This window comes from Athene noctua, chromosome 20, assembly GCF_965140245.1.
Source record: "Athene noctua chromosome 20, bAthNoc1.hap1.1, whole genome shotgun sequence".
Classification (NCBI taxonomy): Eukaryota; Metazoa; Chordata; class Aves; order Strigiformes; family Strigidae; genus Athene; species Athene noctua.
The window spans coordinates 4,129,931-4,157,291 of NC_134056.1; the positions used below are offsets into that span (position 1 = coordinate 4,129,931).

At 55.3% G+C, this 27,361-nt stretch overlaps 1 protein-coding gene across 5 annotated transcripts in view; it reads right to left on the reverse strand.

The window, feature by feature from the left end:
• The window catches only part of RXRA (retinoid X receptor alpha), a 114,951-nt gene that overhangs the window by 23,033 nt on the left and 64,557 nt on the right, over positions 1–27,361 (reverse strand). For all 5 annotated transcript variants that reach the window (XM_074923763.1, XM_074923766.1, XM_074923764.1 and 2 more), the window contains exons 2-4: positions 16,564–16,829; positions 11,642–11,789; positions 10,501–10,680 (exon numbers count right to left, since the gene is read on the reverse strand). In XM_074923763.1, the coding sequence (XP_074779864.1) occupies positions 10,501–10,680; positions 11,642–11,789; positions 16,564–16,829 (594 nt within the window). The remainder of the gene's footprint in view (positions 1–10,500; positions 10,681–11,641; positions 11,790–16,563; positions 16,830–27,361) is intronic.

Sequence of the window (27,361 nt, forward strand, 5' to 3'; positions counted from 1 at the left end):
TTTTTTGCTTAATGCCAACCCTCCTTCAACAGCACAGATGCACCAAAACTCCTCTGGGCACATTAGAAGAGATAAAACACCTACTAAATAACAGAAAAGCCTAAGAGAAAGGCAAACCCTCAACAAATGGGATTTTATAAAATGACTTAAATGCCAAAGACCTGATGCACAGTCACAGGAGGTCTCAAGGATAAAGGTGCAAAGCGTGTTTCCTTGCTCTGAGATCAACCACCCCCGCTGCTGGGGCCACTCCGCCGGGAAGGGGTGTTAGTCCAAAAAACACATCCTCTTGCTCAGCTGCCAGTGGCTTAGCTGGACACTGGGATTTGTGGGAAAGCAGTGCAGAGGTCTGGGGAGACAGGGGCTACTTAAAGCCTGAAATCTGCAAATCTCAACCTCATCAAAACCAACAGTCACATTCTTGGGGGGGGGTGAAGAATCAGAGAAACACTTGAAGGGTTCTAGGAGAGGGAATTTTGCAGGTCGTCACGACAGCGTTTGCTAGCGATTAAGCTGAATCTAGCTGATATAAACAATAGATGGAAGAGACAGATGGAAAGAGATTATAGATGTTGGTATTTATTTCTATTGATCTGTGCTTTGAGCTGTTACACCAGCAAGTTGATGCTGCTGCTCGCTGCGGGTCTGGTCAGCAGAGCTGACTCATCCCAGCCTGCCCAGCCCCACGCCAAACGCTTGGCTCTCACCCCTGCCCAGCTGGCTGTCGGCAGCAATGACACCCCAGCCAGAGCAGATGGCGCATTCTCACTGAGTATGTCAGGTCCAAAGATAAACCTTGCCAGGGAGAGCATCACCTGCTTTGCTACCCCGGTGTTTCCAAGACCAGACGGCCCTCTCTAAAGCCAGGATAAGCCTGGCATTGCTTTGTGATCCTCCCCGCAGCTTGGATGACCGACATCCGTCCATCCATCCATCCATCCATCCATCCATCCATCCCCTGCCCCTGGCTCTCTGAGCTGCAGAGACCGTTTCAGAGATGCTGTTATCCTCCCTTCCCCCTGCGAAGCTGCTTCATGCACAGGTCTTCACCAAGGCGTGCATCTGCAGGAGGAGGTGACTGTACCACGTGAAGTTCAGCTGCTGCTGGCTCGCAGGACCCACGTCACCAGGTATTTATGAACCCGACATGTGGCAATGACTGAGGACACCTGCCCAGCCCTGGTTGTCGGATGTAGCTTTTGGGGATGCCCAAGAGGCAGCGACTCCTCTAGATGCTGCCTCAGTTGTAGATGCTATTTTCTCTCCATGGGCAACTCAAGGAATGAAGTGGGAGCAGCTTCATCCTGCACGTGAGCAACAGGTCGGCTCCTGCAGCAGCTCTGTGCCTGGCACTGGGGTAAGCTGCCAGTGCACACATGAGCTCCCCTCCAACGGTCACCTTACTGTCACCTCCTTCTCCCTGGTGTGGCACACTCAGAGTCCCTCTTCAGGATGCAAAGGTTGAATTCATCTCAAATCTAGCGTCTCCGCTTTCCTAGTTGCAGCACCATACAGCTCCAGGGGTGGCAAGCCCAACACAACGTCCTGAGAGGCGCAGGGATTTGCAGTTTGGCATTCAAGACTCTTGTACTCTGTGGGTTCCAAGACTTGGACTTTCCTGCAGATGCAGTCACCCCCGCAGTCTGTGCCTCAGAAGCTCAGCAGAACGGAGAGGACATCCAAGATGCAAGGAGCAGGCAAAATTGTCTAAGAGCTGCCAGTCATACAGCTTCTTAGCAGAGTCCTCCATGTCTCTGATCTCCACTGGCATAAGCCCAGGGACAGATGTCTGCAATTCACTGCCATCAGTATTTTCTCAGACCTGCTGAGACCTGACAAGCTGGTGCTCCTTCTTAGGAGTGATGCTGAGGGACACATCACCATTTCACCAAAGAATGGGGACTGTGTTTCCTGAGATGTAGGAAAAAATAGCAGGTGGGGTAGGGGAAAAGCAAAAAGAAGCAAGTATTCAAGCAAATGAGCTGCTTTTTTTTTAAAAAAAAAAAAAAAAGTAATGCAATATGGGATGTTTGTGTGAAGGAAAATCTTCAGTATATAAACCCTCACCATAAAGACCTAGGACCTCATCTCTGGAGTCCACTCCCCACTCCCACTGGGGATTAGTCAAATAAACCACGGTGGAATGACAAAAATGCATTTTTCAAATGGATTTGGTTTGGAAGCCGGGTTTTTTTGTGGCTTTGGTTTCTTATCTTTTCTTTTTTTTTTTAAATACAAATGTGGTAGCTGCATGGCAGCTTGTCTGGTAATACTGAAACGGGAATACCTTGTTCTTCTCGGCTTCCCAGAAGTCTTGCGTGCTGGGATGGATGGTGCTCCATCCCTGTAACACAGTAAAATTTAGAAACAAAGATCATTATATCATTTGGCTCTTGTTGCTTCTGCTAGATTTTTCTCTTCTTTTTGGGTATGTTGTAAACTCACAGGTTAAAGACAAAAAAACAGTGGGGTTCTGCAACTGGCTCCTCCAACCCAAATTCTCCCTTGTGGCACAATCAATGTATATTTAAGAAAAAAAATTATTCTCAACTCTAGAGCGGCCACAAGATGCTTCTCCCTCCTGTCTTGCTTGTGATGCTTCGCAGGATTAGCAAGGACAGGACACAGCGTGGCATTTCAGGGGAGCTGGCTCTGCTGTAGCTCCCTTGCTCATCACCGATGCCCCGCTCTGCACTGTGCCCTTCTGCTCAGCTGGGTGGGTCAGGAGACATCCAGCTTCTCTCCAAGAGGACCTTGGGATGAGAATTAAACTACAGAGCGGCTGTGATAACAAGGCACTTGGCAGCATGACCTACAAGGGCCTTTCCAAACCTCAGGTGGGGCTGTCTTGCTCTTACTGCAATAAGATGGTGACAACGAGGTGAAGGGCTGGAGAACACCTCCCCGGCTGCTGCTCACCAAGATGAGGGAAGGGCTGACCAGGACTTGGCAAGACCAGTATGACCCTCGTGTGTCCCATCACACTCAACTACTGCCTCAGCAGACGGGCTCATCCGGACAAACTGTGGGGCTTGTCTCGGATGGAGGGGGGGAAGCCATCGAGAGGAGCCCGTGTCCTGGTCCTTCCACCTCACCGCTCCAGCTGCGGGTGTTCGATGAGATCCACTCTTAGAACTGTGCTGTTCCCAATGGTGAAGATTTTTCTTGCTTGCTGCAACACAGAAAACACTCTCCTGCGAGGCAAAGCATTCCCAAGCTGTCGTCACACCAGCCCTTGTCTGCCGTGTTTTCAGAGATGAGCTTTCCCGCGCTCTCTGCTGTTGATGGCTGTGCCAATGCTTTCATTTTCTTCAAGGAGACTCGTATGGTTGAGAGGTTTTCTCGTCTGATTTTCTTAACATAAGGGAAGCATTTAAACCCTGCAATCCACTTGAGGAGAAAAAAAAGATGTTGTAGTCAAAGAGCTCTGAGAGGCAGCCCCACCTCCTCCAGCTATGTCTCAGCTGAGCCAAGGACAGAAGCCTGTGTTTTCCATGGCACCTGATGAAGAGGCTGTCGTGTTATTCTGCTTGATTTGGCCTTTACTTGCCTAAGGCCAGTTGCTGTCATTTTTCATCTCGAGCTTCTCCAGCCCATCTGCACTTCCTCAGGCTACGCTACAGCAAGACATGGAGCCCCATGTGTCAAGACCACTTCTTGGTGACCTCTCTAAGAATCAAAACGTCTCGTCCCGTGGACTGCAGATGAGCCTCAGCCACCTGGGTCCAAGGACTGATGTGCAAAAATGCCAGACCCATCCTCTGCCAGTGTGCACACCAGCACTGGACGCCTTTGCCTTCGCTCGTGGTGCAGCAACAAGCAGGTTTGAGTCCGTTCCAAAGTGAGAAACCAACCCAGCTCAGGTGGCCAAACCAACTGGTGTGGGTGACTGCGGTTGAGTAATGAACTTCCCAGCTGCTGGAGAGAACAAGCCACTCGCTGAGGCTCTGGGGAGGATTTGGGGGACACTGCTGAGAGATCACTGCAGCATCCCCAACTCCTGGCCCTTCACTACAAGCCTTATGATGAACACCGCCAAGTCCCTGCTCTTTGAGCCGTGTGAACACCCCCGAACCCCAATCCGCCAGCAAAAGCTATTCCCTTTTTAATCCTTGGGCTCATGGAGAGAAACCTGATGCTGTGATCCGCAGACTAATTACATTTTTTAAAAGATATGACAAGTGGATGCTCTGTTTTTAAAGCCATAGGTGCAATGCGGGCACTCTCAGCCGGGTCCCCCACACCTCGGTGCGGCCACGGCTGCCATGAGGGGAGAAAGAGGCACAAAGGGGACAGGATTTTTCACCAAAGCAGACGTGTTTCTTAGAGTCCCTGTGGGTACGAGCATCGCAGGCTTGTTTGTTTGCCGAGAGAGATGTGGAGGCTACAGCGGCTCCTAATTACCACTCACCCAGCGTTAATACAGATGAGCACTTGTTTCTGAGACAAAAACCCATCCTTCCAGGAACAATAGTGTGGATGACTGGCTGGGGTTTGTTTCTTTTCATGAGGGAGGAGGGGGAAGGATAATTCACTCCCACCAAAAATGGACTGAATGGGGTTTTCTCTGGGGCACAGATCCAGCATCTGGAGTCCCTGGGCACGGGGAGCCCAGCACCGCGGGGGCCAGGCGCCGATGCTCAGCCCATTTCTCAGCCGTGGGTGAACAGAAGATGCAATTATGGGCCTTGGTTCTCCCGTTTGTCTTAGCACGCTCCGATCCTCTCCCACATTCATCCCTTTTGCTCCTTGCCATTCCCTGGCAGATGCAGGGACCCATAAAACAAACAGGGATGATGATGCTTTCCGGACTGCTCCAACCTGGACGCATTTTGGGGACATGCCCCTGCCCAGGGCACGCCACTCTCCTCCGGGAGAGCCCAGAGGCTCTGCTGGCCTCTGAGACCCAAATCTGCCCAGTCTTCTCTAAGCCTACAAGTGGGTGGCTGCTTTATTTATGAAGTGCTGGGTGGAGGGTTATTGGGGATTTCCGTTTCACTAGCGATGGAATTTATTGGGCTCTGCTACCTTTTTATGAAGCTACATCGGAGCCGTGTATCATCAGCATCTTGAAGCGCTTATGCCTGAGGTACCTGTTTATATCGAAAATGCCATGATAGCCGAGGAAACTAATTCAGACAGTGTTTCTTCTGCTTTGCTTTTGTGGTCCTCTTTTTTCAAACATGCAGCTTTCTACTACTTTAAGCAGCCTCAAAAGCTGACATACCAGAAATAAACAGTGGTGTTTTCTCTGACATTTTTAATACTACATTTTTTTTAAGATAGGCAAAATACCGCTGTGATGATTAAAAAAAAAAAAAAAAGTAACTTCAGAGTGTTAAAAAGTGGATTAAAACCTTTGCATGCAGTCAGTCCACATGGGCAACAGATCTGGAAAACAACAGAAAAAAATCGCTAGCTCACTTCACTCTCAAAAGCCGGACACTGCAAAGCACAAGCAACAGCAACATTGCTGAAACGATGAGAGAAAATCATAAACCAAACTCTTGTTCTCAACCTAAGAGTATCCTTAAAAACAAAAAACAAACCCAACATCATTTAACCAGCTGGTTTAAAGAGCAGCACTTTAAAAGGATATAAGAAACAAGCTCATTAAGCTGAAAGACATTTTCCATTCCAAAATTATTACTAAAAATAACTGTGCTCTTGAACTCTGCCCCTTCACTAGGCTATGGCTACTTGCCTGCTTTTACATTGACTTGGACCTGAATTCCTGCTCCTTCTCCCCAGACTCCCCTTGCTCCTCTTGGTCCCGAGATGCTCCGGGAGCCGAGATGGCTCCAGCTCTGGGGGTGCAGGGGGGACACACAGCCATGTCAGGAAGGTCAGGCACAGCTCAGTGATTGCTGCGTTAGTGCAGGAGCTGAGCTCCAAGTCACTCCGGGTTAAAACAGGGGGAAACTTTGATCCCTCTGGGCTAAGTGATGTATCTGAGCAGCTCCCTGGAGACACGCAGAGGTCTCTGAGCTGCAGACTAGAGTCGGTCCCTGCGATGCTCCAAGTCAAACCCTTCCCAAGTTAAATCCCTCAGCTCAACGCCAGCGCCAAGCAAGAGGGGAAAAGCCAACGCACAAACACAAGGGAAGAGGAAGAATTATCTCAGGCTGTGAAGTTTAATGAAGTCTTAAAGTCAGAGATCAGGCGTGCAACCGGACAGAAGGTATCCTGGATCCTCAGAGCAGGACTCTGGATCATGTCACGGCAGCTGACAGAGGCAAGCTGCAGCCACGCCGTACCCAGGCCACCGCCGTGCCGGTATCTGCGCCTGGATTTAGGAACGATCTTGGGGGTCAGTTATGCAGCCTGAGCCGTAGCCGCTGGGGGAGGACAGCCTTCTGGTCTCCAGATGGGCTACGAACTTCCCAGCGGAGATGCATCAACATCCATTTTACCAAGTCAGCACCAAACGCCGCTGTTAGCGCTCCGCAGCGCGCTCGGGCTGCAGGCTTCAGCTTGGCAAGTGGTAGCCCTGTTAACAAACTGGGTAGCCCAGCAGGTCCTACGGAGACAGTCTGGCTCACCCGAGGAGCCGCTCATGTCCGGAGGCAGCGCTGGGGGAAGGAGAAGCAGAAGACGGAGCGGGGCCGGGCTGTGCCGGTTCCCAACGTCTGCTCCCTGTGAGCCGTCCAAGAGCGGCCGGCGGGAGCATGAGAAAGGGCTCCTCGCTGGTATTTCCTGCTCGCTGTGCGAGCCGGCGGCGTTGCCAGCAATGGTGGGGCCGGGACCTCGTCGTACGAGATAGCAGCACACTGCAACGCCAGGCCATGGAGTTTGTCGTCTCTGATGACCCCCTTCACCTCTGGAGTTAACCCCAGCTAACGGCACCACATGCAAGACGCCTTTATCCCAAGACCCTCGGTGTTTACTCCCACCTCTTCACAAGACCTCTGCTTCCCTAACTCAAAGGCAGTTTCCACTTTTTTCCCTTTAAAATGTAAGGCTGCTGATACACAGACACCTTAGACTCTAATGAGTAACAGATCAAGCAGAGAGTTATGCTTCTGGATGCAAACAGCCACCCCCACAATAATAATCCCTGCATTAGTCAAGATCCCTGATGGTAATCTTAATTTTGTTGACTATCCGGTATTTAGTGGGAGACAGAGTACAAGAACCAAAGCCTCACACAGCTGGCAGTAATTCATAGGGGAAAAATGTTCCCAGTTGCTTATTTATTATAGCTGCAATACCTCAGAGTCCATGAGGCTCATTCACCATGAACACAGCGTCAGGATCTTAAATGTTTTTAACAGGGAGCAGCAAGCAGAGACGCACGCACCAGAAGGAATCTTCCGCTTCTGCAGGCTCTCACCCCTTTAAGCCAAGCCTCGCAGCCCTGAAGCAATGCCCCGGCCTTCCAGCAGTAGCCCACGGCCACCCCTTGCCTCTTGCCACCCTGCTCCGTCTGCTGTGGCCAGGCTCCTTCCCGGAGCACGTGGTCAAGGTCCATCCCGCCGGGTCTGCTCTTGGCACGTTCACCCGGAGACCCCCCAGGTGTCGGGATCAAACCCTTCCAGAGCCCCATCAGCTGTCCCAGGGGTCGCCTTGATTTTGCTCCTTTAAGCCAACTTCTAAGAGACCCTTTCCTTTTACCTTTCCGGCACAGGTTTTTTGGGTACAAACATGGCCCTCACCCCTCTTCTTCCCAGCACCACTGCAGGTTGCAGCACTTCTCACCACCTTGCAGGATGCCTTTAACACTTATTCTCTCACCTGAGCTACAGTACTTCATTTAGAGGGTTTTACTGTACTTTCATGACATACAAATACCTTTGGGCTACAGGAGAGATACTTCCCCAGCAGGAATCTGCTATGCCTTTATGTAGCTGTAAATTAGGTCTCCAGAGCAAGATATTTTTTAGGGAAATGAGGCCCATTACCCCAGCTCTGTTACTTAAAATATGCAACAGTTTACACCAGAGGATAAAAAGCTGGCTATGTTGTGAGCATTTAGGCAAAAGGAATGAGGAATGCAGGATTTAGCCCAAAACTGTTCCCTAAATCAGAGATGATGGGGAGGCAGCAGGACCGGTGTAAGGACTCCTGGCTGGCAAAGTGCATGGGCAGCAGCAGCGAGCTGGGTGGGATGCAACGGGAAGGAGACTCTTTTTTGACAAATCTGGTAGACATCCCATGTGAAACTCAAGAGCTGCTCAAAACCAAAGCTCAGCGAGGCCTAACTTCTGACTTTCAGGTCTAGAACAACACTAGGACATCTCCAAACCTGCCAGAAGACACGGTGAATTTTTAGATTTATAACAAGCGAGCTTTATCTGGGGACGGGGGGGGGGGTTATTCCAGCCTTCCCTATGTGGGGATTATACCCTGAACACCCACTGACTGCCAAAGCACTGGCTTTCTGCCCTTCTCTGAAGCTGTCCTCATGCAGCGCCGGCATGGGAAGATCAGCCAGCGCCGCCTGAATGCAATTCTAGAGTTACGAAGATCCCATCTGTCACACTTTTAAATAATTGGCTGATCGTTATGAATTCATTTGGTATTCATTGTGATAATGTTAATCAAGATGAATTAATAGAGTCCTCATACTGTACGCACTCCCTGGGGAATTCCACCACCATTTAGAAATTAATTAATGGACCTATAATTTTAGTGATGCTGCCCATGCAATCACCGCTAACGGTAGGCATGAAGCAGGTACCCGAGCACAGGATGTCAGTGCAGGCTGTGGAGTTAAAGCATCACTGCTGGTGTTCCCTTCCCTACAGACGCTGGCTGAGATGTTCTAGGGGTCTGAAAGGAAAGAGGGGCTCCAGCTGCTGCTGCGAGGTGGTGGAGGCAAAGCCAGGGTAATGGGATGCTCCACACCTATCCACACCTGCATCCCTCCCCGGAGAAGAAAGTGCTGCTGCTGAACACGCAGGAGACTTCTTGGCTTTTTTTTAGTCACCCGAGTCTCCCATGGCTGGAGATCAGACCTTCCTCCTCCTGCCACACACCTCCCATGGGATCCAGGACATTCCCCAGCTCTGCCCATCATGCCAGGGCAACACCAGCCCCCCGCACACAAAGCACCACGCCTGCCCTGTACCACTCATCTTTAGAGGCATTTTCTGAACGTCTCCATTTAAGATGAGAGGTCTGGTGGGTCAGAAAGCTTTGTTTCCGGGCACTGACGGGTTAAGCTGTGCAGGGCCAAGGAGGTCCTCTGGGTGTCTTCACCTCCCAGCCCGCTGCCATCCCCCCCACACCTGGAGCAGAGGCAGCTTTGACACTGAAGGCTCCGCGTGTCGTGGGTCCTTGGGTAACCCCGTAAATCGAGCGTGGCAGGGGCTGCTCAGCGCTGGGTGCAGCTCCGTGAGCACTTCAGACAAGACTAAGTGCTCTTCAAACAGACCCGGGTTGGAGCGCTGCTCGGCGGAGGGACGGGTTTATCGGCGGGTCAGGGAGGTGAGAGTGGAGCAGAAGATGTAAAGGGAGAAGGCAGCAGAGAACTGAGCAGCACCACGGGGTCATTTTCACGTCACGTCTGGTAAAAGCCTGTTTTGCCAGCAGTTTAAAACAGACCCAGTCAGCATTTAAAAGAGGCACTGCCGGGGAGTTTTACATCCTAAATTTAAATTCCAGTAAGGGGAGAGATATCTTTTATGAGACTGAATTTCTTTCTTCTTTCCAATGAGAAAAAAAAAAATCAACTATTGCGACTGCTAGGGAATGCTACTGAGTTAGAGCAGCCGGTGCTCGGTGCTGGTGCCTGAGCAGCAGACTCTGACAAGAAGGACAATAATTCACCAGGTTTCCCTGCCCCTCCTGAGCAAGGTGTGCACTGCAAACAGCATGCAGCTGGGACACACGTGGGAGCCTCTCACTGCCCTGGCAGCACGGCGATTAGTAACTAGCGAATTAATCACGATCTTTATCTTGCCAGTGTCCCCTAATCAGCTCCAGTTCTCCAGGATGCGACAATCCCGTGCTGCATGGAGAAAGAAGGGCCAGGCCAGGAGGCAGCATTTGTCACCCGAAATGCACTCAGCCCCCACAGCTTCCGCACCTCTTGCTTGATGGGGCTCTGCGGGGAAAGGGAAGAGCTCCGTGTATTTGCCATCGCTGCTCCCAACACGAGGCAGCGGGTGCAAAATGGGGAGTGCAAGTTCCAGGACAGCAAAGGACCTCGTGAGCACTGTCTGCTTTCACTGCCCCCGCTCCTCCCCGGTGCTGTGCTCGCTGCCTCTGGGCACTGGCTCATTTACTAACATGCAACCATCCATCACCCGGGTACCACTCTGGGACTTAGCGCTGCTTTGGAGCCCATTAGAGGCCGTGGCTGTGGCGCAAAAGCAAAATACAACTGAGACACGTATATTTTTGGCACTCGGGTGCAGGCAGCCCTTGGCGAGGCTCGTGCTGGCTCTGGTGCCCTGGTGCTGCCACACTGCTGACGGGCAGGAACCTGCTGAAGCCTCCCAAAGAAGGAAAGGGACCTGCAGCACCCATGGGTGCTCCGGCCAGGCTCTGCCTTACCTTCTCGCTTCATCCCCATGGCCAGACACTTCTGGTAGCGGCAGTACTGGCAGCGGTTGCGCTGGCGCTTGTCGATCAAGCAGTCCTTGTTGTCGCGGCACGTGTAGGTGAGGTCTTTCCGCACCGTGCGCTTGAAGAAGCCTTTGCAGCCCTCGCAGCTGTAAACCCCGTAATGTTTACCTGTGGGGGGGATGCGACTCGGGTTAAAGGGACTCACTGAGTGTCTCGGGTGCCCCCAGCACCGCCCCTTTGCTCTCCCTCACCGCAAAGACCATCGGGTCTTCCCAGGGCCTCTCCCAGCCGTGGTGGGGGGAAGCTGCGGTTTCTCAGAGCTGGGAGCAGGAGCTAAAGAGCAGCGGCTTCGTCTTGACTTGACTCCTCTAAAATCAGGATGCCCTCCATGGGTGACAACCTGCCTTACACCCAGGAAAAGCCCTCGCCATTTCTTAGCCATACATCAGGGGCAAGGCAGCACAGTGGTGAAATGGGGAGGGGGGGACTGAGCCCCCCACAACCCATCAGACTCCCCACATCAGACTCAGAGCCCAGCCTGCTCTGCCCCACATGCCCACCCTCTTCTTCCAGCCCTGGAGCCCAACAGGCGCAGGAGGTGTCCCCAAGGACAAACTAGTGGACCAGAACACTTCTGGAGCTGAAAGCTTTTAAAACCAGAATCAGAGTAAAGGGAATTAGCACATCTTTATCTCCCAGGAGCAGCGAGACTCCATGTGAAGCACATCTTTTTATCTGGCACTACGTGACAATACCACTGAGGATCAAAGGATGGACAGAGGGAGGGACGCTCACTCTTGCCTTGTCTTCAGAGGGGCTGCGCTGCTCAGGGCTGAGGATGTAACACCGCTGCTGAGCAAAGACCCGGGGTCTCCTGGCTCAGCTCAGAGCCTGCCCCAGACCAGGCAGGCTGGGCGAGGCTGCTCAATAAGGGATTTTTCATGCCCTTCTCTGAGGGCATGGGCAGCTCCTCTCCCACTGGCGAGTCCCCCCCTGCAGTGGCTGTGCTGCAGGGAGCAGGGGAGCCACGCAAACCCTCACCACGCTCTCCAGGGCATCCACACGTGAGCACAGCCCCAGCACACTGCTGGGAGCACCCCTGCCCCCCCGGGGCAGGCACCAGTCTTACCTGAAGATCTGTCCCCACAGATGGCACATATGTGCTTGGTGAAGGAGGCCATCGTTCCTGAGGGATGTGCTGGCACTTTGAGGACTCCATTGAGCCCCAGGGGTGGCTTAATGTCTTCTGAGCTGACTGAGTTCATGGGCGAGTTGAGCTGTTGAGACAAAAGGACAATGCTCAGCGGGGAGCCGAGGCAGCACGGATGCACTCAGACACGGGGCAGGAGCACCAAGTTGGGGCTGAGCTTCCACTTAAAACACCCACCCACAAAACTGAACCAGGAGGAGGATTTGGACACATGAGTCCAGAGACCAAAGGCACAGTTGCTCATCTGCTGCCCTGGTGTGAAAGCTGGTGTGGCTCTGAGCTGGCAGCAGGATACCACCGGGCCTCACTGTTGGCACCAGGGCAGAAGGAGCAGGGATGTGGCCAGTCCCCTGTGCACCGCCAGGAGCCACGCAGGGCTGACACCCCATGAAGGATGCTCCTCCATGATTTAAGGGGAAAGCGAGTTCCTCCTGCACTGCCAGACCCCTGCCCATGGCACAGCCCCCACGGCAGCTTCAGGCCGCCTCGGGATGAAGGGAGGGAAGGTGATTTTCAGCGATGATTTGCAGGAGAGCTGCTGGCTGGGAGCGAGTGCTTGCATGGATGATGAAGGCCAGGACACTCGTGCTTTAGTTCTGCAATTTATAGACATCCTTTTAGCATTATCTTTCCAAAGGAAAGCTTCACAGTAAATAAATAGATCCCAGATGCAATGGGGACTGGCTTTCCAGAGCTGGCTTGGGTGGGACACTTCTCTGCAACTCCCAGTCTTCCAGCAGCCTGTCCACACCCCGCTCCTTCCCTGTCGGTGAGCTCGGTCCCCAACAGACAGCGAGGAAAGAAGAGAATTGGGTGGGAGCTGGGTGCTGGCATGGCCCTGCCAGCTCTGGTACTGAGTGAAGGATTCCTGAGTTGATTCCCACATTTCCCTGTGTAGCAAGGCAGGGCTGTTATTCCCCGGTGTACAGAGAGAAACTGAGGCATGGACATGCAGGACAGACCCATCTTAATAAGAGAGACAAGCTCACAGCAATCCCGACCCAGTGCAGGGCAGGTTCAGGGAGGTCTGGGTGTGGACAGGGGCGCCAGGCTCAGTCAGCTCGGGATGCAGCACCAGCCAGGACTGCTGTGGCTGCCCTCCTGGGGACCAGCCTGCCAGGGACTGTCACAAGAGCCTCCGTCCCTGCCAACTTCTAAATCCAGGTTGAATACGCAGGATTTGTGCTTTGTTTTGTTGTGTTTCTCTGCCCTAATAGAGATACTCAGCAATTGCACTTGTCACAAATTAATTCAGGGAAGTCCCAGGGCTTGTGATCTGTCAATTAGAGCAGCGCAGCCGTTCCTCCGGCTTTAAAGCCTCCAGACTGGTGGGGAATCTTTGGCAGGCAGATGACTAACAACCACAGAACAGAGCAAGGTAAACCCACCCGGGAGAAATGTGATGGATCTGCCTCCCTCTCCCGCCCTGCCTGTGCCAGCTGATGAATCAGAGGCTGCCGGGACCCGATGCCACTGAGATACAGGCTCAGGGGCTTGAGCTGCTGGTTGGTTACACTGCGATGGGGCCGAGAGGGAAGGGGTGAGTGGGTTCCCAAGGAGAAGCATCTCTCTTTGGGATCTGTGAGTCCCCAGGCACAGAGCCCCCAGGCACATCCCTCCGTGGCTCCGGGATCACCGGCTCCAGCAATTGCCCCCAGTGCACCTCCCGGGAAACGGAGCCATTTCCCAGGTGCAGCCGGTGGCTACGGCTCGTGACGCTGCCACATGGGAGCAAGGACAGAGGCCATTGGCCACCTGCTGAAGGTAAGCCCTTCGCTACCACTTCTCCCAGCCCCAGCAGCCCCCCAGAGGCAGCTGGGGGGGGGCGGTGATGGGCAGAGCAAGATGGGCCAAGCCCCTGCACCAGCTCAGGAGGGTGAGGGGGTCCCGTGCATCAGCAGGACACCCCAGTCAGAGCTGAGTCAGCCGCGGGCTGGGGTGGGGGAAGTCATCGGTTCCTCTCACAGCGCGGGCCCAAAACCTCAGCCCAGGCACCACGTGCACCCCGGGGTTCCCACACCAGCCCGGCGCCTGCCCCGTGCCTTCCCCTCGCCGCTGGCGGCCGCCAAGCGAAACCGGCAGCACGTGCAGGCAGGGAGCAGGCAGAAGGGGAGGCAGCAGCCCCCGGCCTTGGCACAGCACTTCTGCTCTGGGGCAGGACAACTCCAGCTCAGCAAGTGAGAAAGGACGAGGGAGGAACCAGGCTCTGCTTCCCCCGTGACGCTGGGACTCCTCGGCTCCTCTCCCTTCCTTGTTCAGTTCATTGCACCGGGGACCGAATCCTGTCCCTTCTGGCAAGCAGAGCTTTATTCCTCCTCCCATCCAAAAAAACCAAACCCCTTCTCCGGTCCCCCAGGCACCCTCACAAAGAGCATTGTGCAAAGACAGAGAGCGGCTCTGGAAAAGCCTAATCCCGTGTCTGATCTCTCCCCGCTCTCCCCCAGGCGCCCCGAGCTGCTGCCAGTGATGCCTGGGGCGGCTGCGCCGGTGCTACCCTGAGAATCCCGTGGAAAGTCCCTCCCTTTCAGCTCTTACTGAAAATCCTGCTTTTTTTTTTTTCCCTGTCTTCCCAGAATTCTTAGGTAAGAGGGTTTAAATATGTGCTAAATCCCAGGAAGCAGCAGAGCTGCTGGGTCTAACCTCCCAGTCTGGCTAGGACCTTGCTCACCACTGCAAATCTCACCCCTGGCCCAGCTCGGTGCCAGCATCTCCTCCTGGAGGGGGTCTGGGTGCTCCCTGGGGGCTGGGATACTGTGCCTCGTGCCCGGAATTTGGGGCTTCATTTGGAAACCATGCAAGGTCCTGGAAAGTGCTGGAAGGAGGGTGCTGGGAGCGCTTTGAGCATCCTCCAGCACTGGCACCAAGGGCTGCTGGTTCCTCACCTCCACTGGACCAAACTGGAGAGGGAAAGCACCCCAGATTTTGGGAGCTTGCTGCCTCCTTCCCACCCCGGTGCCAGCAGGAGCTGGGGTGGAAGGGACCCACCCTGTGGGACCCACTGCACCTCGCACGCCCCGTGCCCTTCTGCTCCGCTGGCTTTTCCAGAGGCGACGAGGCATGGCCTGATGGCAAGTGGCATCTGCCATCTGATTCAAACCACCTTCCATCAGTGCCATCCCCGCCCGGCGACGGGGGCCGCACGCCTCATTACCCCCGGCGCTTTGCCGACCGGTGCAGTGATGCGGGGGGCCACGCTCCCCTCCGAGCATCCTCCCGCACCCTCCTCCTCCTCCTGTGCTCCTCTGCGGGCCCAGGTAGGCGCTTCCACCCGCTGCAGGGACGGGGACAGGGACCTAATGCGCCCAGACAGGGAACAGATGGCAGGAGTCATTAGGCTGAAGACCTCCTGACTGTCACCTCTAGGAAAACCACTTAAGACAAGTCCCTGAGCAAAGGACGGGCGCCTGCACCGCGCCGAGAGGGCTGGAGCCGCCGTGCTGCTACCTCACTCCCTGGCACCATCTGACCACGCTCTCAATTCCCCTTTCTGTCCTGTGGCTGCGTTTCATTTCAGTTCCCCCAGCTCGCCGGCCCCTAAACCCAACCGCGCCTCAGAATTGACGCTGGGGCTGCATCGCCCCTTCCCTGTTTCCTCCCCGGCTTGCGGCTCACCCCTGCATTGCTTCACATCCCCCCTTCCCACTGCTTCCCCACCATTCTGGTGCTCTCGCTGCTAATTTTGCTCTGACCACCCATTCCCAGGCGCCGTTTCAGTTCCTCTTCCCTTGGCCATGGGACGGGAGGTGGCACGTCCACCCCACACATCTCCTGCACTGGGGAGCGGGACCCAGCCCCAGGTCTCCACACATCTATGGGGGTCACGGGCTGGATCCTGCCTGGAGAAGCCTCTCAAAAGGCAAATAAAGCTGCCACTCCTCCAGCCAACATGGGGATGCTGGGGAAAGTGCCTGGGGGTCCCCAGGGTTGGAACTTAGCACAGCAGAGCCCTCCCCAGCCCCGGGTAGAAAGACCTGTTATCTCTGGAAATAAATCAGGCCAATATTTAAAAATAAAGGTGCCGGCAGGTGCTTGACTCCCAGAGAAGGCCTGGAATAAATAAACCCGCAGCGAGTGGCAGGTGGCGGCCAATTCCTTAATCTGCCCTTTTACTAAACATATACCGTGCGAGCAGCCAGCAACAGGTGGCAGGGGCTGGCCTGCGCGCCCCGATCTTGCTATTTTTAAAAAGAGCTTATCTCTCCGTAGTTGGAGGTTTTTTACATAATCTTCAGCCAGCGAATGCCAGTCCTTCCCCTGCAAGGAGAAAGGGGCAGCGGGCAGGGGACCCCTCGGCGCACGCCACGGGGACCATGGGCTGGCCCCGGAGGGGACGTGCAGCTTCCCAGGGAGGGGATGGGACTGCTTGGGCGAGGAACATGGGGTGCAGACAGTCCAAGGGTGGCTCAGGCTCCTGCCAGAGCTACAGCAGCCCCCGGCTGACCCAGGGGTAGTCACTGCTCCCCTTTCATCCCCAGCCTTGGGGATGAACAGGGGAGGATGGGTGGGGACAAGCGATGGGAGGGGATGGATGGCCGTAGCCCGGCTGTGCTGGTCCCTTGGAGCCCACTGAGGGCAGCCCCAAAGGTGGCTGTAGCCCCCCAACTCTGGCCAGAAGAGCAGGATGCCTCCGGCTTAGTTTTCCCCTTGGGTTTCTGCTTTATTTCTCCCTTCAGCACCTGCTTGTGATGGGGTTTTCCTTGTGCGTGCCCAGCCAGCCCAGCCTCCAGCGAGCCAGGGCTTGCAGCGGGGAGCCCAGAGCCGGTTCTGGATCAGCAAACCCAGGGAGGTGGCTTCTCCCCAAGTCAACAGGCAGCAGCAACGTCCTGCCACCTTCCCCTTACCTGCGGGCTGCTGGTGCCGAATCCCAGGCTGGGGGTGGAGGGGACGGACATTGAGTGTGGGCCCATGGGGGAGCTGATGACGGAGAACGGAGGTCCCATGCCGTTGATGGGCGAGCTCAGGGTGCTGATGGGCGAGTGGAGCTGGCCCGGGGAGCCCAGCGAAGAGCCGATGCCCGGCCCAATGGACGGGTGGAGGGACGGGGTGGCCATGGGCCCTCGGCTCGTGGGAGAGTTCAGGGACGTCGAATTGACTTGGTTGGAGAAATCTGTTAAGAGAGGAAAGAGAGAAACGGGGCTGAGTCTCCTGTCTAGGACAGGCACATCTCCACAGCAAGACCTACGCAGCAGCCCCCCGCTCCTCGCCCCACCGAGGGGCTGATTTTCAACCTGCCCCCGAAATTCCCAATGCACCCCCCATTTTTCAAACCCCCCTTCTGCTGGAGTGCCTACGCTGGTGTTAAGACAGCCGCCGAGAACATTCCCACCTCACGAGCCCGTCGTCACTGCCCTCCTCCATCTCGCCCACCGCCGCATCCCAGCTCGAAACTCTGCCACAGAGGCAGCATCACTGCTCCGGCTGATGCACGGGCAGCAACCCCATCACGGGAGCGGACAGATGCCCTTCCGTGCTACAGAATAATTCAAATTTATCACAGCATCTCAGGGCTGGGCCATGCATGGGGAGCGCCGAGGAGCAGCGCCCGCGGGGCCGCCCGCTGCGGCGGCAGGGAGGGCGGTTTGGTGGCCAAAACGTGTCTTTGAGCATTGCATGGGGGGGTTTGTGTGTCTGCCCAGGGCACAAGCGTGCGATGGGGAAGTCTGAGTGTGTCGGCGAGGAGGAACAGGCCTGTCTGTTGGGCGGGTAGCGGGGGGCAGCTTTCTGCAGGCAGCAGCACATGGGCTGGGTCTGCCTGCGCCCCAGCAGCTCCGTTGTCCTGGGGGAGCGGGAGAAAGGGGGGGGGGGGGGGGGGGCGGGAAGGGGGTGTGTGTGTTAAAAATAGATTCCAGTTCTCCCGAGAGGAGACATGTAGCCATTCCTGGCACATTTCCTCCTCATCCTGTCACGCTGCTTGCAAAACAATCCCGAGCGAGGAAGGGGCTGGCTCGTGGCCCCCGGGCGGGCTGCAAGGAGGAGCTGCTAGAAGGCAGCAAGGGCGGATGGGCAGCGTGGGCAGGGACCCCACGGCATCGCCATCGCTCACCCCAACACTCGCTGGGACCCCCCGGTTCACACCAGCAAACATGGCCCCAGAGAGGCTGTTCACAGGCAGGGGCTGTTCACAGGCAGGTCTGGGAGCCACTGCTTTCAGCTACAGGGCCCGAAGTTAACTAAATTCTGGGAAATAGCGTCTTCAATCACCTGCACGGGGTCAGCTGTCTCCCCAGGATTTCGGAGCATTAGTATAGGAATGTTATAACACGCTTGATGAACCCAGAGCAAGCCCAGCCCCGGCAACCTTCCCTGGAGATCACTGATCCCGGAGGGGATGCCTCAGCAGGAGGAAGCGAAGGCCCAGCCAAGCAGTGATGCCTCTCCTGCAGTCATGCAGCCAGCACCCCACTGCTGCACCCAGAGTCCCACCATTCCACCCAGAGTCCGACCACTGCACCCAGAGTCCCATCACTGCACCCAGAGTCCCATCATCGCACCCAGAGTCCCATCATTGCACCCAGAGTCCCATCACAGCACCCAGAGTCCCACCATTCCACCCAGAGTCCCACCACTGCACCCCAAGTCCCACCATTGCACCCAGAGTCCCACCACAGCAGCCAGAGTCCCATTGCTGCACCCCAAGTCCCACCACTGCACCCCACACGGTCACACCTCCTGCCCTGGCACCTTCCTTCCAGCCTTGATTCAGCCCCATCCCTGCCTCGCGAGGGTGCTGGAGGGGCACAGAGACCCCCGAGGGTTTCCCCCACGCAGAGCCATTGCCATGGCCAGCCGTGCTGTCCTGACACCCCAAGCTCCCCGTGACACGTGTCCCCCCCACACAGCCCAGCTGCCCCCAGCGCCCCCCTGAAGCACCTTCCCTGCTGCAGGCATAGCAGGGTTACACACACCAGGAGGCTAACTCCCTGCACAGATAATTCCTTAAATTCCCACACAAGATCTGAAAGTGGGATCCCTGGGGTGGGGGGGTAGAAGAGGGGAGGAGGTTTGGATGCAAAAATGGGGATTTGGATGCAAAAATGAGGATGAGGCTCCTGGGCTGGGATGTTGCCAGCTCCTTCTGCACCAGCGAGGGGACAGGCAGAGGGGACACACGCCCAGACCCTGTGCTCCAGGCATCCCCGGGGGCTGACCTCGCATCGGCTCCCACAGGATGTTGATAGAAAACAACCGGCGGCCACCACGTCACCCGTGGCCGAGTGACGTGCGGGTGGTGCAACAGGAACCCCGGGAAATTCCTCGAGGCTTCGAGGTCTGCTCCTGGGGTTTAGTCTGCCCCTGGGGTTTAGTCTGCCCCTGGGGTTTAGTCTGCCCCTGGGGTTTAGCCCAGCAGGACCGTGCTGCCTGGCTCTCTGCTTTTTGGTCTTTACACGGGAGGAGGAGCGGGGCTGGGTGATGGGATGTGCTCCGGCGAGCTGGGATGTGGCTGTGCTGTGCCCCTGCCGCCATCCCAGGTCCAGGGGGGGGAAAGCCGGAGCTCATCCTGCAGCAGTTGTGTGTCTGGGCACGGGGTCCCAGCCAGCACCCCCAGAAACACCCGTCAGCCATGGTGATGCACGGAGACCTGCCAGGGATGCGCTGGATCCCCTGGCCAGGGGAAACAGGCACTTGACCTGCTGGCCAAGGGAAGGCAGCGAAGTACAGTCCTTCCTTTTAAAAGATCCTGAATATTTAAGGCAGGAGGGGTCACAGGCAGGTTACTGGCGACCGGCCCGTGCCTACTCAAGCACATCAGAAAGCAAAGCACTTGCAGAGCTGACACCTCTCCCAAAATACCCATCCTCTGGGTACCACAGGAGCTCCCCCTCCCTGGGCACCCCGCACCCCCGAGCCAGCTCCCCTCACCCGTCCTGTTTACACACTTTGCTGTCCCCGCAGACGCAATCCTCAGCACCCAGTGAGGAACTGCGTGTGTGTGGTAGGGCTGGTCTGGAGAAAATAATTCAGGCAACAGCAACGAAAAGGAAAGAAGGCGAGAGGAGGAGTAACCTTGCACTGCACAGGCCTGTTGGGGAGAAGTGTGTGCAGGCATGGACACATTTGGGTGTGTTTTCACCCAAAACCCTTGGCTCTGAAATCTAAACCAAACCCGAACTCCTTGAGAGCATCATGACTCAAAGCCCGCTTCAAAGCAACCCCTTGGACACCGGGATGTTTCCACTCCTCACCCAAACACCTCCTCCTCCACAGCCCAGAACCCCACTGTAAGAGCTGCAGCAATGGGAAACGTTTACCCCCAACCAACCAGCAAATATGTAAAAAGGTTGTGTTTTTTTTTTTCTTAGGAAAATCAAAAGTCCACCTGAAGCAACTCAGTGCAGCTGCTGCCAGCCCCCACTTGAGGGGTAACGCTCCCTGAGGGAAGATGCATTTGGGGAAAATAATGACTTGAGGTGGAGAGATGGGGATCCGGAGCTGGATGTGAGAATTCTGCCCTCCTCACTCATCACAAGCATCCTATAGGACCTTGAAAGCTAAAGGAGCGCTAGAAAAAATTAATTTAGAAAGGAAAAAAGATTAAATTGAGAAAATATCTTAATAGAAACAAATATACCCCCAAACTGATGGATACTGCCTGGACTGCAGCAAACAGGGGAGGTATTTTCCCAAACACGTTTTCAGTTCAAGCCGTGTGAGACTATTCATTTTTTCTTGCGTAGTTTTGCCATTTAAAGCTGGTGTGTGTGACTATCTTTTGACCAAAATAAACTCTGTGCCTGTTTCTAAATTAAAGAAAAAAAAAAAAAAGTTCTCAAAGCATTTCCCCTCTTGCCGCACCCATAAATTGCAGCTATTTTCTCTGTGTGTCCTTTGTTTAAACACAACGACCTCTATATATCTTCTAAGATGCCCCATGGCAGTTGGGAGATCGGAAAGGAGAGCTCTTCAGCAGCTGAAGAATTTGCAATGAAGCTCCTTTTCTTTCTCTAAACTACGAAACCCGCGAGCCACAGAATTTGGCTGGGAATTTTTCCCAAAGAAGAAGACATTTAGGGCAGGGCCACATGATCCATCTGAAGCGACGGAGTGCGGTGGCTGTGCAGAGCCATGTGCGTGCTTTCAGCTCTCCTCCTCCGCGGCAGAGAAACACTGAAAACCCATCGCAGAGACTAGAGCCAGCGGGTTTTGATCTGGCCTCGAGATAAAGAGCCTGGGTCTTGTTTTTCTGGCAGGGTGCCCCTCGCTGCCCTTTCCCCTTAGCAGGTATCTGGCTTTGCAACATCTCCTTTGGATGCCACCATCTCTGCTTCACAGGTTGGGAAACCGAGGCACGGGACCGCAATGCCCCCGACGAGGCAGCAGCCCCGCTAGCAGACAGACGGCACAAGTAGGGCACAGGCTTACGTGACCCTCACCAAGGTCATGCAGGAAACTGGAGCCAAAGCTGGGAATAGATCCTGGCTATTGCAAGACCCCAACTAGCATCTTGACTGCTGAATCAACCTGCTCTGTAATTATTTTTTTTTCTTCTCCTCCTGGCTTCGTGATACACAACACTTCTTCACTATTAATTTCCAATAAGGGAAGAAAACATCTTTATAAAACATTTGTCGCCACTGTCATCCAGCTGCTTTAGACACTCAGACCAGCACCAAACAAAGCTTCACTGCTATTTTCCATCCCTTTGGCATTCTCGGGTCCAACGGTAGAAACCTCCAGCTTGGACCAGCAAACCCCCACGCCTGGATGCAGCCCGACAGGCAGGTCAGACCCCCTGGGAGCTGCAGCTGTTGAGAGCATCCGACCGTGCCACCAGTCCTCGCAATACTTTCCTGTTGCATTTTATCAACCAGTGCCCGGGACTCTTCAAGTGTTGCTGTTTGGCCGGGGTAGGCCTGCAGCAGCCCCTCAGCTAATAACAGCTTTTGCTGATAGGGCACTATCAAGGAGGGCTGTGATTTTAACGTTTCTAAACCACAAAATGTCCCAGAGCAGAAACAATTACAACAGCGCGGAGGTGTTTTTTTCCCAGCATAGCTCATTTGTACCAGAATAAACTGTACCAGCATAAGCTTTCACCAGTATAATCTTCATTTATGCTTAAGAGGCTTTGCCAGTAAAACTACAGTGACCTAGCTCTGCTGGAAAACCTTTTCTCGCACATCCAGGGAGTTTACTCAGCAGCTCGGTGGCTCGGCAGTCTGCTTCTGAGAGACGGGAAGTTAAAAAAAAACCAACAAACTATCTCAAGGCACAAACAGACTGCTGGACCCACGGTTTTCTGCCGCCGAGGAGGGCTGCAGACCCAGGACACAAGCCCACAGCCCATCCGAGCGGGCTCAGAGGGGTCTGCAGGCCCCCATGGCTCCAGGGAGCCACCACACCACAAGCACCCCCGTGCCGGGCCCTGACGCCAGCAGAGATTTGGAAAGCCACCCGCACCCCCCTGCTTCCGCTTTTTTTTTTTTTTTTTTTTCCTCTTCTCAGCACCTCTTCCTCCTTAATCAGAAAGCAGATCAATTCTTGGTATTAAACAGCAGGAAATTCTAAATTTGGGTTGCCACTCCCTTCCTTAAATCAGTCCTCTGCGTTAGGGCTTTGCAGCACTGTGGGGCCACGTCTGGAGGGGATCGGGACCAGCAGCTGAGATCAGGCTTTGGGAAATGTCCTCCTCCTCTCCTCTCAAGTGTCACTTTGGTGTTGACCAGGTTCAAAACTGACATCCAAATGCACGTGAATCTGCACGTAAACGCAGCGCACCGAGCGCGGAGAGCACTGTTCCTTCTTTCAGTGTCTCTGCGGGTGGTGAGTTTCCCTAAATAAACTTGGTAGTGAGAATCACTGTCCATTTACTCTCATTCCTCAAAAGTAGTACAGAAATCTCTTCGTGTGCTTTCCATCCAAGGAACCTCCCCACCTCTCGCCTCCCCCAGCACAGCAAACCAAGGCACCGGTGGCAAACAGCCAGCACCTGCCTACGCAGCGGGATGCTGAGAGCAAGGGGCAGGCAGCAAATCTGGGCAGGACACTGGGGTCTGACCGTAGTCTTCATGTCAAAATTGGCATGGGAGTACAGTGACCACAAGAGGTCAGGTCCTCACTTTTGTCCCTGATCAAAAACTTGAGTGAACAGAGAGTATGTTTACAGCAGATGAATTTAAATAGCCCCTGGCCTACAATCTGGAGTAAGTTTCCTCTCAATTTACACCAGCACAGCTGAGAACTGAAGCGAGGATGCAGCAAGAGCTGCCTCTTTCCCTTCCAATGCTGGCTGCTGCCACGGATCTGACAGTGCCCAACTTGGGCGACCTCAGGGAGACAACCTACATGGTGCAGCGTGGCTGTTACCCCAGAAAAATCACTCGTGGGTCCAAGAAACAAACCATCATCTTGTGGCCCAGGCACATTAATTGCATTTGTAACACTTTGCCCAGCAAGGAGAGGCAACTGGTCTCCTTAAACCACCTGGGCACCAGGCACATGGCAAAGGCATCCCTGGGAACAGACACCCCGAGATGTCAGAAGATGCAGCTGTAGGTTTTTCATACATCCCTTCCCTTCTGAGGATCGCTGCCACAGCTATGGGTAAGAGGGTGTAGGAGCCCTGGCCCACACCGCATCAAGTGCGTTGGTCCCGAGTAGCTGTGACTTCACCAAAACGTAACTTTAGCTTTTTCTTTTTACATCGCTGGACTTGAATACAAAGACAAACCCAAGAACATCCCCCTCAGACCCTCCCAAAGCACTTAAAAATCACCACGTGCAGTTTCTCCTCAGGAACCTGCTCCGAGGTTTGGGAGAGTTTTGGCGCTTTCCCCAAGAAGTGCCGGGCGATGCCGCGACGGTTCAAGCCGCTCAGGGACGGTGAGAAACTCAAGTTTCAGCTGCTCTCTGCTCCCGGTGGGTTCCTCCTCCTGCCTGGTTTCACTCTGACCAAACTAAAACCTCAAAGCCACATGGCTTCTCGCCCCCAGCTCCCTCCTCCTGCCCAAGACAGCTCGGCACAGCCGCTGTCAAACCCAGCGAGGAGCAGAGGCACGTTTCGGGGCTTCGAGCCGTGTCGGGGTCCCCTTCCAGGGGGTTTCCTTGGCTGGAGGAAATCCGGCAGCACCCCTCTGCACGCTGCCAGCCCGGCCCCTTGCAGGCGATCAACAGGCATTAGCTGCTGCCTCCTGCCAGCATTTCACCTCACGGGGTTGATGGGCCATGGCAGGAGATCACAGGGCCCACGAGCAGCTTTTCCACTGCACCCCGCACACCAACTTCTGCTTTCCCCAGCCCAACTCCCCGTCACTGCAGCTTAGGGAAACCTCTGCTCTTCTCCCAGACAAGAAGGAGAAATGCAAAAGCATCCCATCCCCAGGCCATGGGACAGGGTGGATGGGGGCTCTCCAAAGTGGTGCCCAGCCCAAATCTCGTGGCAGTGCTCTGCAGAGCATCCCTACCCCATGGGGCAGACCTGGACACTTCTGTTCCTGCAGCCCCAACACCCATTCTTCCTCTCCTATTTTATTTTCTCCTCTGGATGCAACTTTTTAAGTAATATTAGACCTCCCCAGCGCTAAGAAGAAGGACTCTGTGGTCTGTGCCGTGGACTTGGGCTGGCAAGTGCTGCGTGGCATTTGGGGGTCTCTCCCCATGGATCATCACAGGCTCAGCAACGTTCCCAGTTTTTGGCAGCCTGGCTTAAAGCACCACAGGGTCCCCTCTGAGAGACACTCACCCCTAACCCACCCCATCACCTGGATGCCCAGAGGTCTGGTGTTGTCCCACCGCAGGACCCACACCAAAAAATGGGATGCTTCTGCCTGATGCTACAGAGCTAGCATGGACAGGGGGGAGCAGCCCCACTACAGACGTGTGTGTGCAAGACAGGCACAGACCCCACACCGGGGCTGATCAAACATGTTCAGCTCCGGCAATGGGGCTTAATTTGTCTTTTTTTTGCCTTCAGGAGCTCTGTAAAAACGCAGCCCGCTCCCGGAGGCACTGGCAGAGCCGGAAGCCTGCAGGGGCTATTCCCATCTCTGAGGGGGAAGGACTCAAAGAGGAATTTTCCAGAAGCTGCTCTCCCCGTTGAGCCACCGTGTCACCGGAGGAAACGCTTGCGAACGCCTCTTCCTCCGGCACGCCGGCGCTCCCAGCTTCCTGCCCCAGACAGACCCCATCACTAACCACACCCCACACCCATGGAGGATCCCCCTAGCCCCCCCTAACCACAGAGGACCCCCCCCACGCCCCATGTTTTTTGGGTTTGCATCTCCGCGGGGCAGGCTCCGAGCCCCCCTCGGCAGGAGCCGGGGCGGCGGGTGGAGAAGGCAGAAGCAGGAAGCGTGAGCAAGAGGGAGAGCGTGACATATGGAAAGTGTGAGGAGCCCCTTGGAGAGAAGGGAAAGGCAAAAGCAAAGGCAAACCCAGGGGGAGGGGAACGGGCAGCCGGGCTCGGCTCTCCCCCAGCCTGGCAGGAGTGGGTGGAGGGGGAGGGTGCACCCAGGCAAACAAGGATTCTGCTGATAAAGCAAATGTGACTCAATCACACGCTTGTGCAAAGATGTCACAACAGTCCTGAGAAATTACAGGCTCCTATTTCATCCCTCAAGGGCCAGCGCTGTCCTTGCTCTTACAATGCGCTCTGTTCTGCTGTCAGCGGCTCAGCGAGTGCCCCTAATTTACTGGCTGGGAACCCGCTGCAGGAACAGGCAATAATAGGTGCAGTGTAGTGCCGCTGCCAGGGCTCCTGGGCTGGCAGCGGGGCCGGGGAGACGTCTGCTGAAGGACTCAACGCCGCGGCTCTTTTGAGCTCGTGCCATTGCCGTCAGGAGCAGCCCGCAGCGGGGGCTCGCTGTCCCCTCCGAGCCCCGCGCTTTCGGGGAGCGGGCGCTGCCTGGCACACACCCGGGGGATGCCCCCAGCTCTCGCGTGAGCCCCCCCAGGTGAGCCTTGCTTGGGGTTGCACCTCTCCATCCTCTGAGGTGTCCCCATGCACCCCCACAAGGATGGTTTGGGGGAGCCACACCTCACTGCCAAAGCACAAGGGCTGAGCCCCCATCACTGCAATTGTCCCCTGCCACTAACCTTCCCCAAACGCACACCAGGAGCAAACCAGGCCACAGTGAGAGGGGACTTATCCCCGCTGGCACCGTTCCAGCCTCCAAAGAGCATCTGTGGAGCCAAAGCAGCAGCAAAAGATGCCAACAGAGGGGAAGACGTTCCCTCTGCTCTGCAGAGACGGAGGGCTGCACCCAGGACCCCCCTCAGCCCTCCCTGGCGGGCACCACCAGCGCAGGCACATGGTGCTGGTGGCACCCAGGTGCTTCCCTGTGTCTGTCTGTCCCATCCTGGGAACCGGGGAGCTCTGCTGGGAGCTCCTCATCCTCCCTGCCACCACTGACCTTCGCAGCCTCCCCAACTCCTTCCCAATCTCCAAAAAGAGCACAGTGAGAGCAAAAGTGCAGTGGTCCCGCAGGTTGCTGAAGCTCATTATGGCCTTTTAATTACCTTCAATTGCAGTTTTATGGGCTTACGGGCAAATTGGAAGTGATCTAATTGCCCTTGAGGGGGTGCTACGCTCTGAGCTATGAAAAACCAAGCAGGATCCCTGGAGACACAAGGGGAGCTCAAAAGCATTAGGCTCGCTCTAGCAGAAAGAGGAGAAGTTTTGTCTCACATCGAAGCTCCCCCAGGTCCTCGTGGTAATGAGCCACACACGAGGGCACGTGTCGGGCCCACTGGTGAACCCGGACCACGCGCTGCCCCTCAGCACCGGGGTCCTGTCCCCAGGCTGGGCTCCAGGCAGGGGGATGGACATGGAAAGGAGATGGGTCTCAGACCTGGAGCTAAGCAGGCTCCTCTCCTGGGGAAGCCTAAAATACTCCTCTCCAAAGCAGGCAGGGAAAGAAGCAGCCAAAACAGCCGACCCGTGGGGCTCGAAGCCCAGGGGATTCAGAAATAAATGTCCCCGCTGCTTCCCGCGGCATTAACCCTTCATACGTGCTGCTGCCCTGCCCTGCCCGCAGCTGGGGACGAGACCCAGCAGCTCTTCGTATTCTCTCTCCAGGAGATCTGGGATGAGCCAAATCCTAAAGACTAGGAGCAGGAGCAGCCCAGCGGCTCTCCCTGCCTCCAGCTTTGAGATCTGTGGGCTAAAATATGTGCTTCCCCCTCACCGATGGGTCCTAGAGACACAGAGCCCAGGGACACCAGTAGAAGTGCTCCATCCACCCCGGTTTTGCTAATTATGCGGATTGGCTGGAGGCACTGGCAGGAGTGACAGCATCTCTACACTTCCCAGTTGCTCTTCTGCTCCCGTCTGTGGTCATCACGGAGAGCAACCACCACCCCACGTCGCTTTAAAAGGTCCTACACTACGTGTGCAGGATCCATCCGATGGGACAAGCTCCATCCTCGGGGTCTGAGACAGCAGCAGGAGGTGAGAGGGGGAGGACACAGCCGTGTATTGCAAGATCCTCTTCTGCATCTGGCTTCCAATGGCCTACAAACCACCGGCCAGACGGATTATATTACGGTGCTGTGCGCGCGCATTAATCCAGATTTGAGATAATTACAGTCATTCACTTGGCATAATGGGCTTTAATTGATCCAACGTGGCTGGCGCTGGTGCTCGCCGCCGGCGTGCAGCTGGCATCCCAACACCCCGAAGCTGCGCTGCCACCAGCCAGCCAC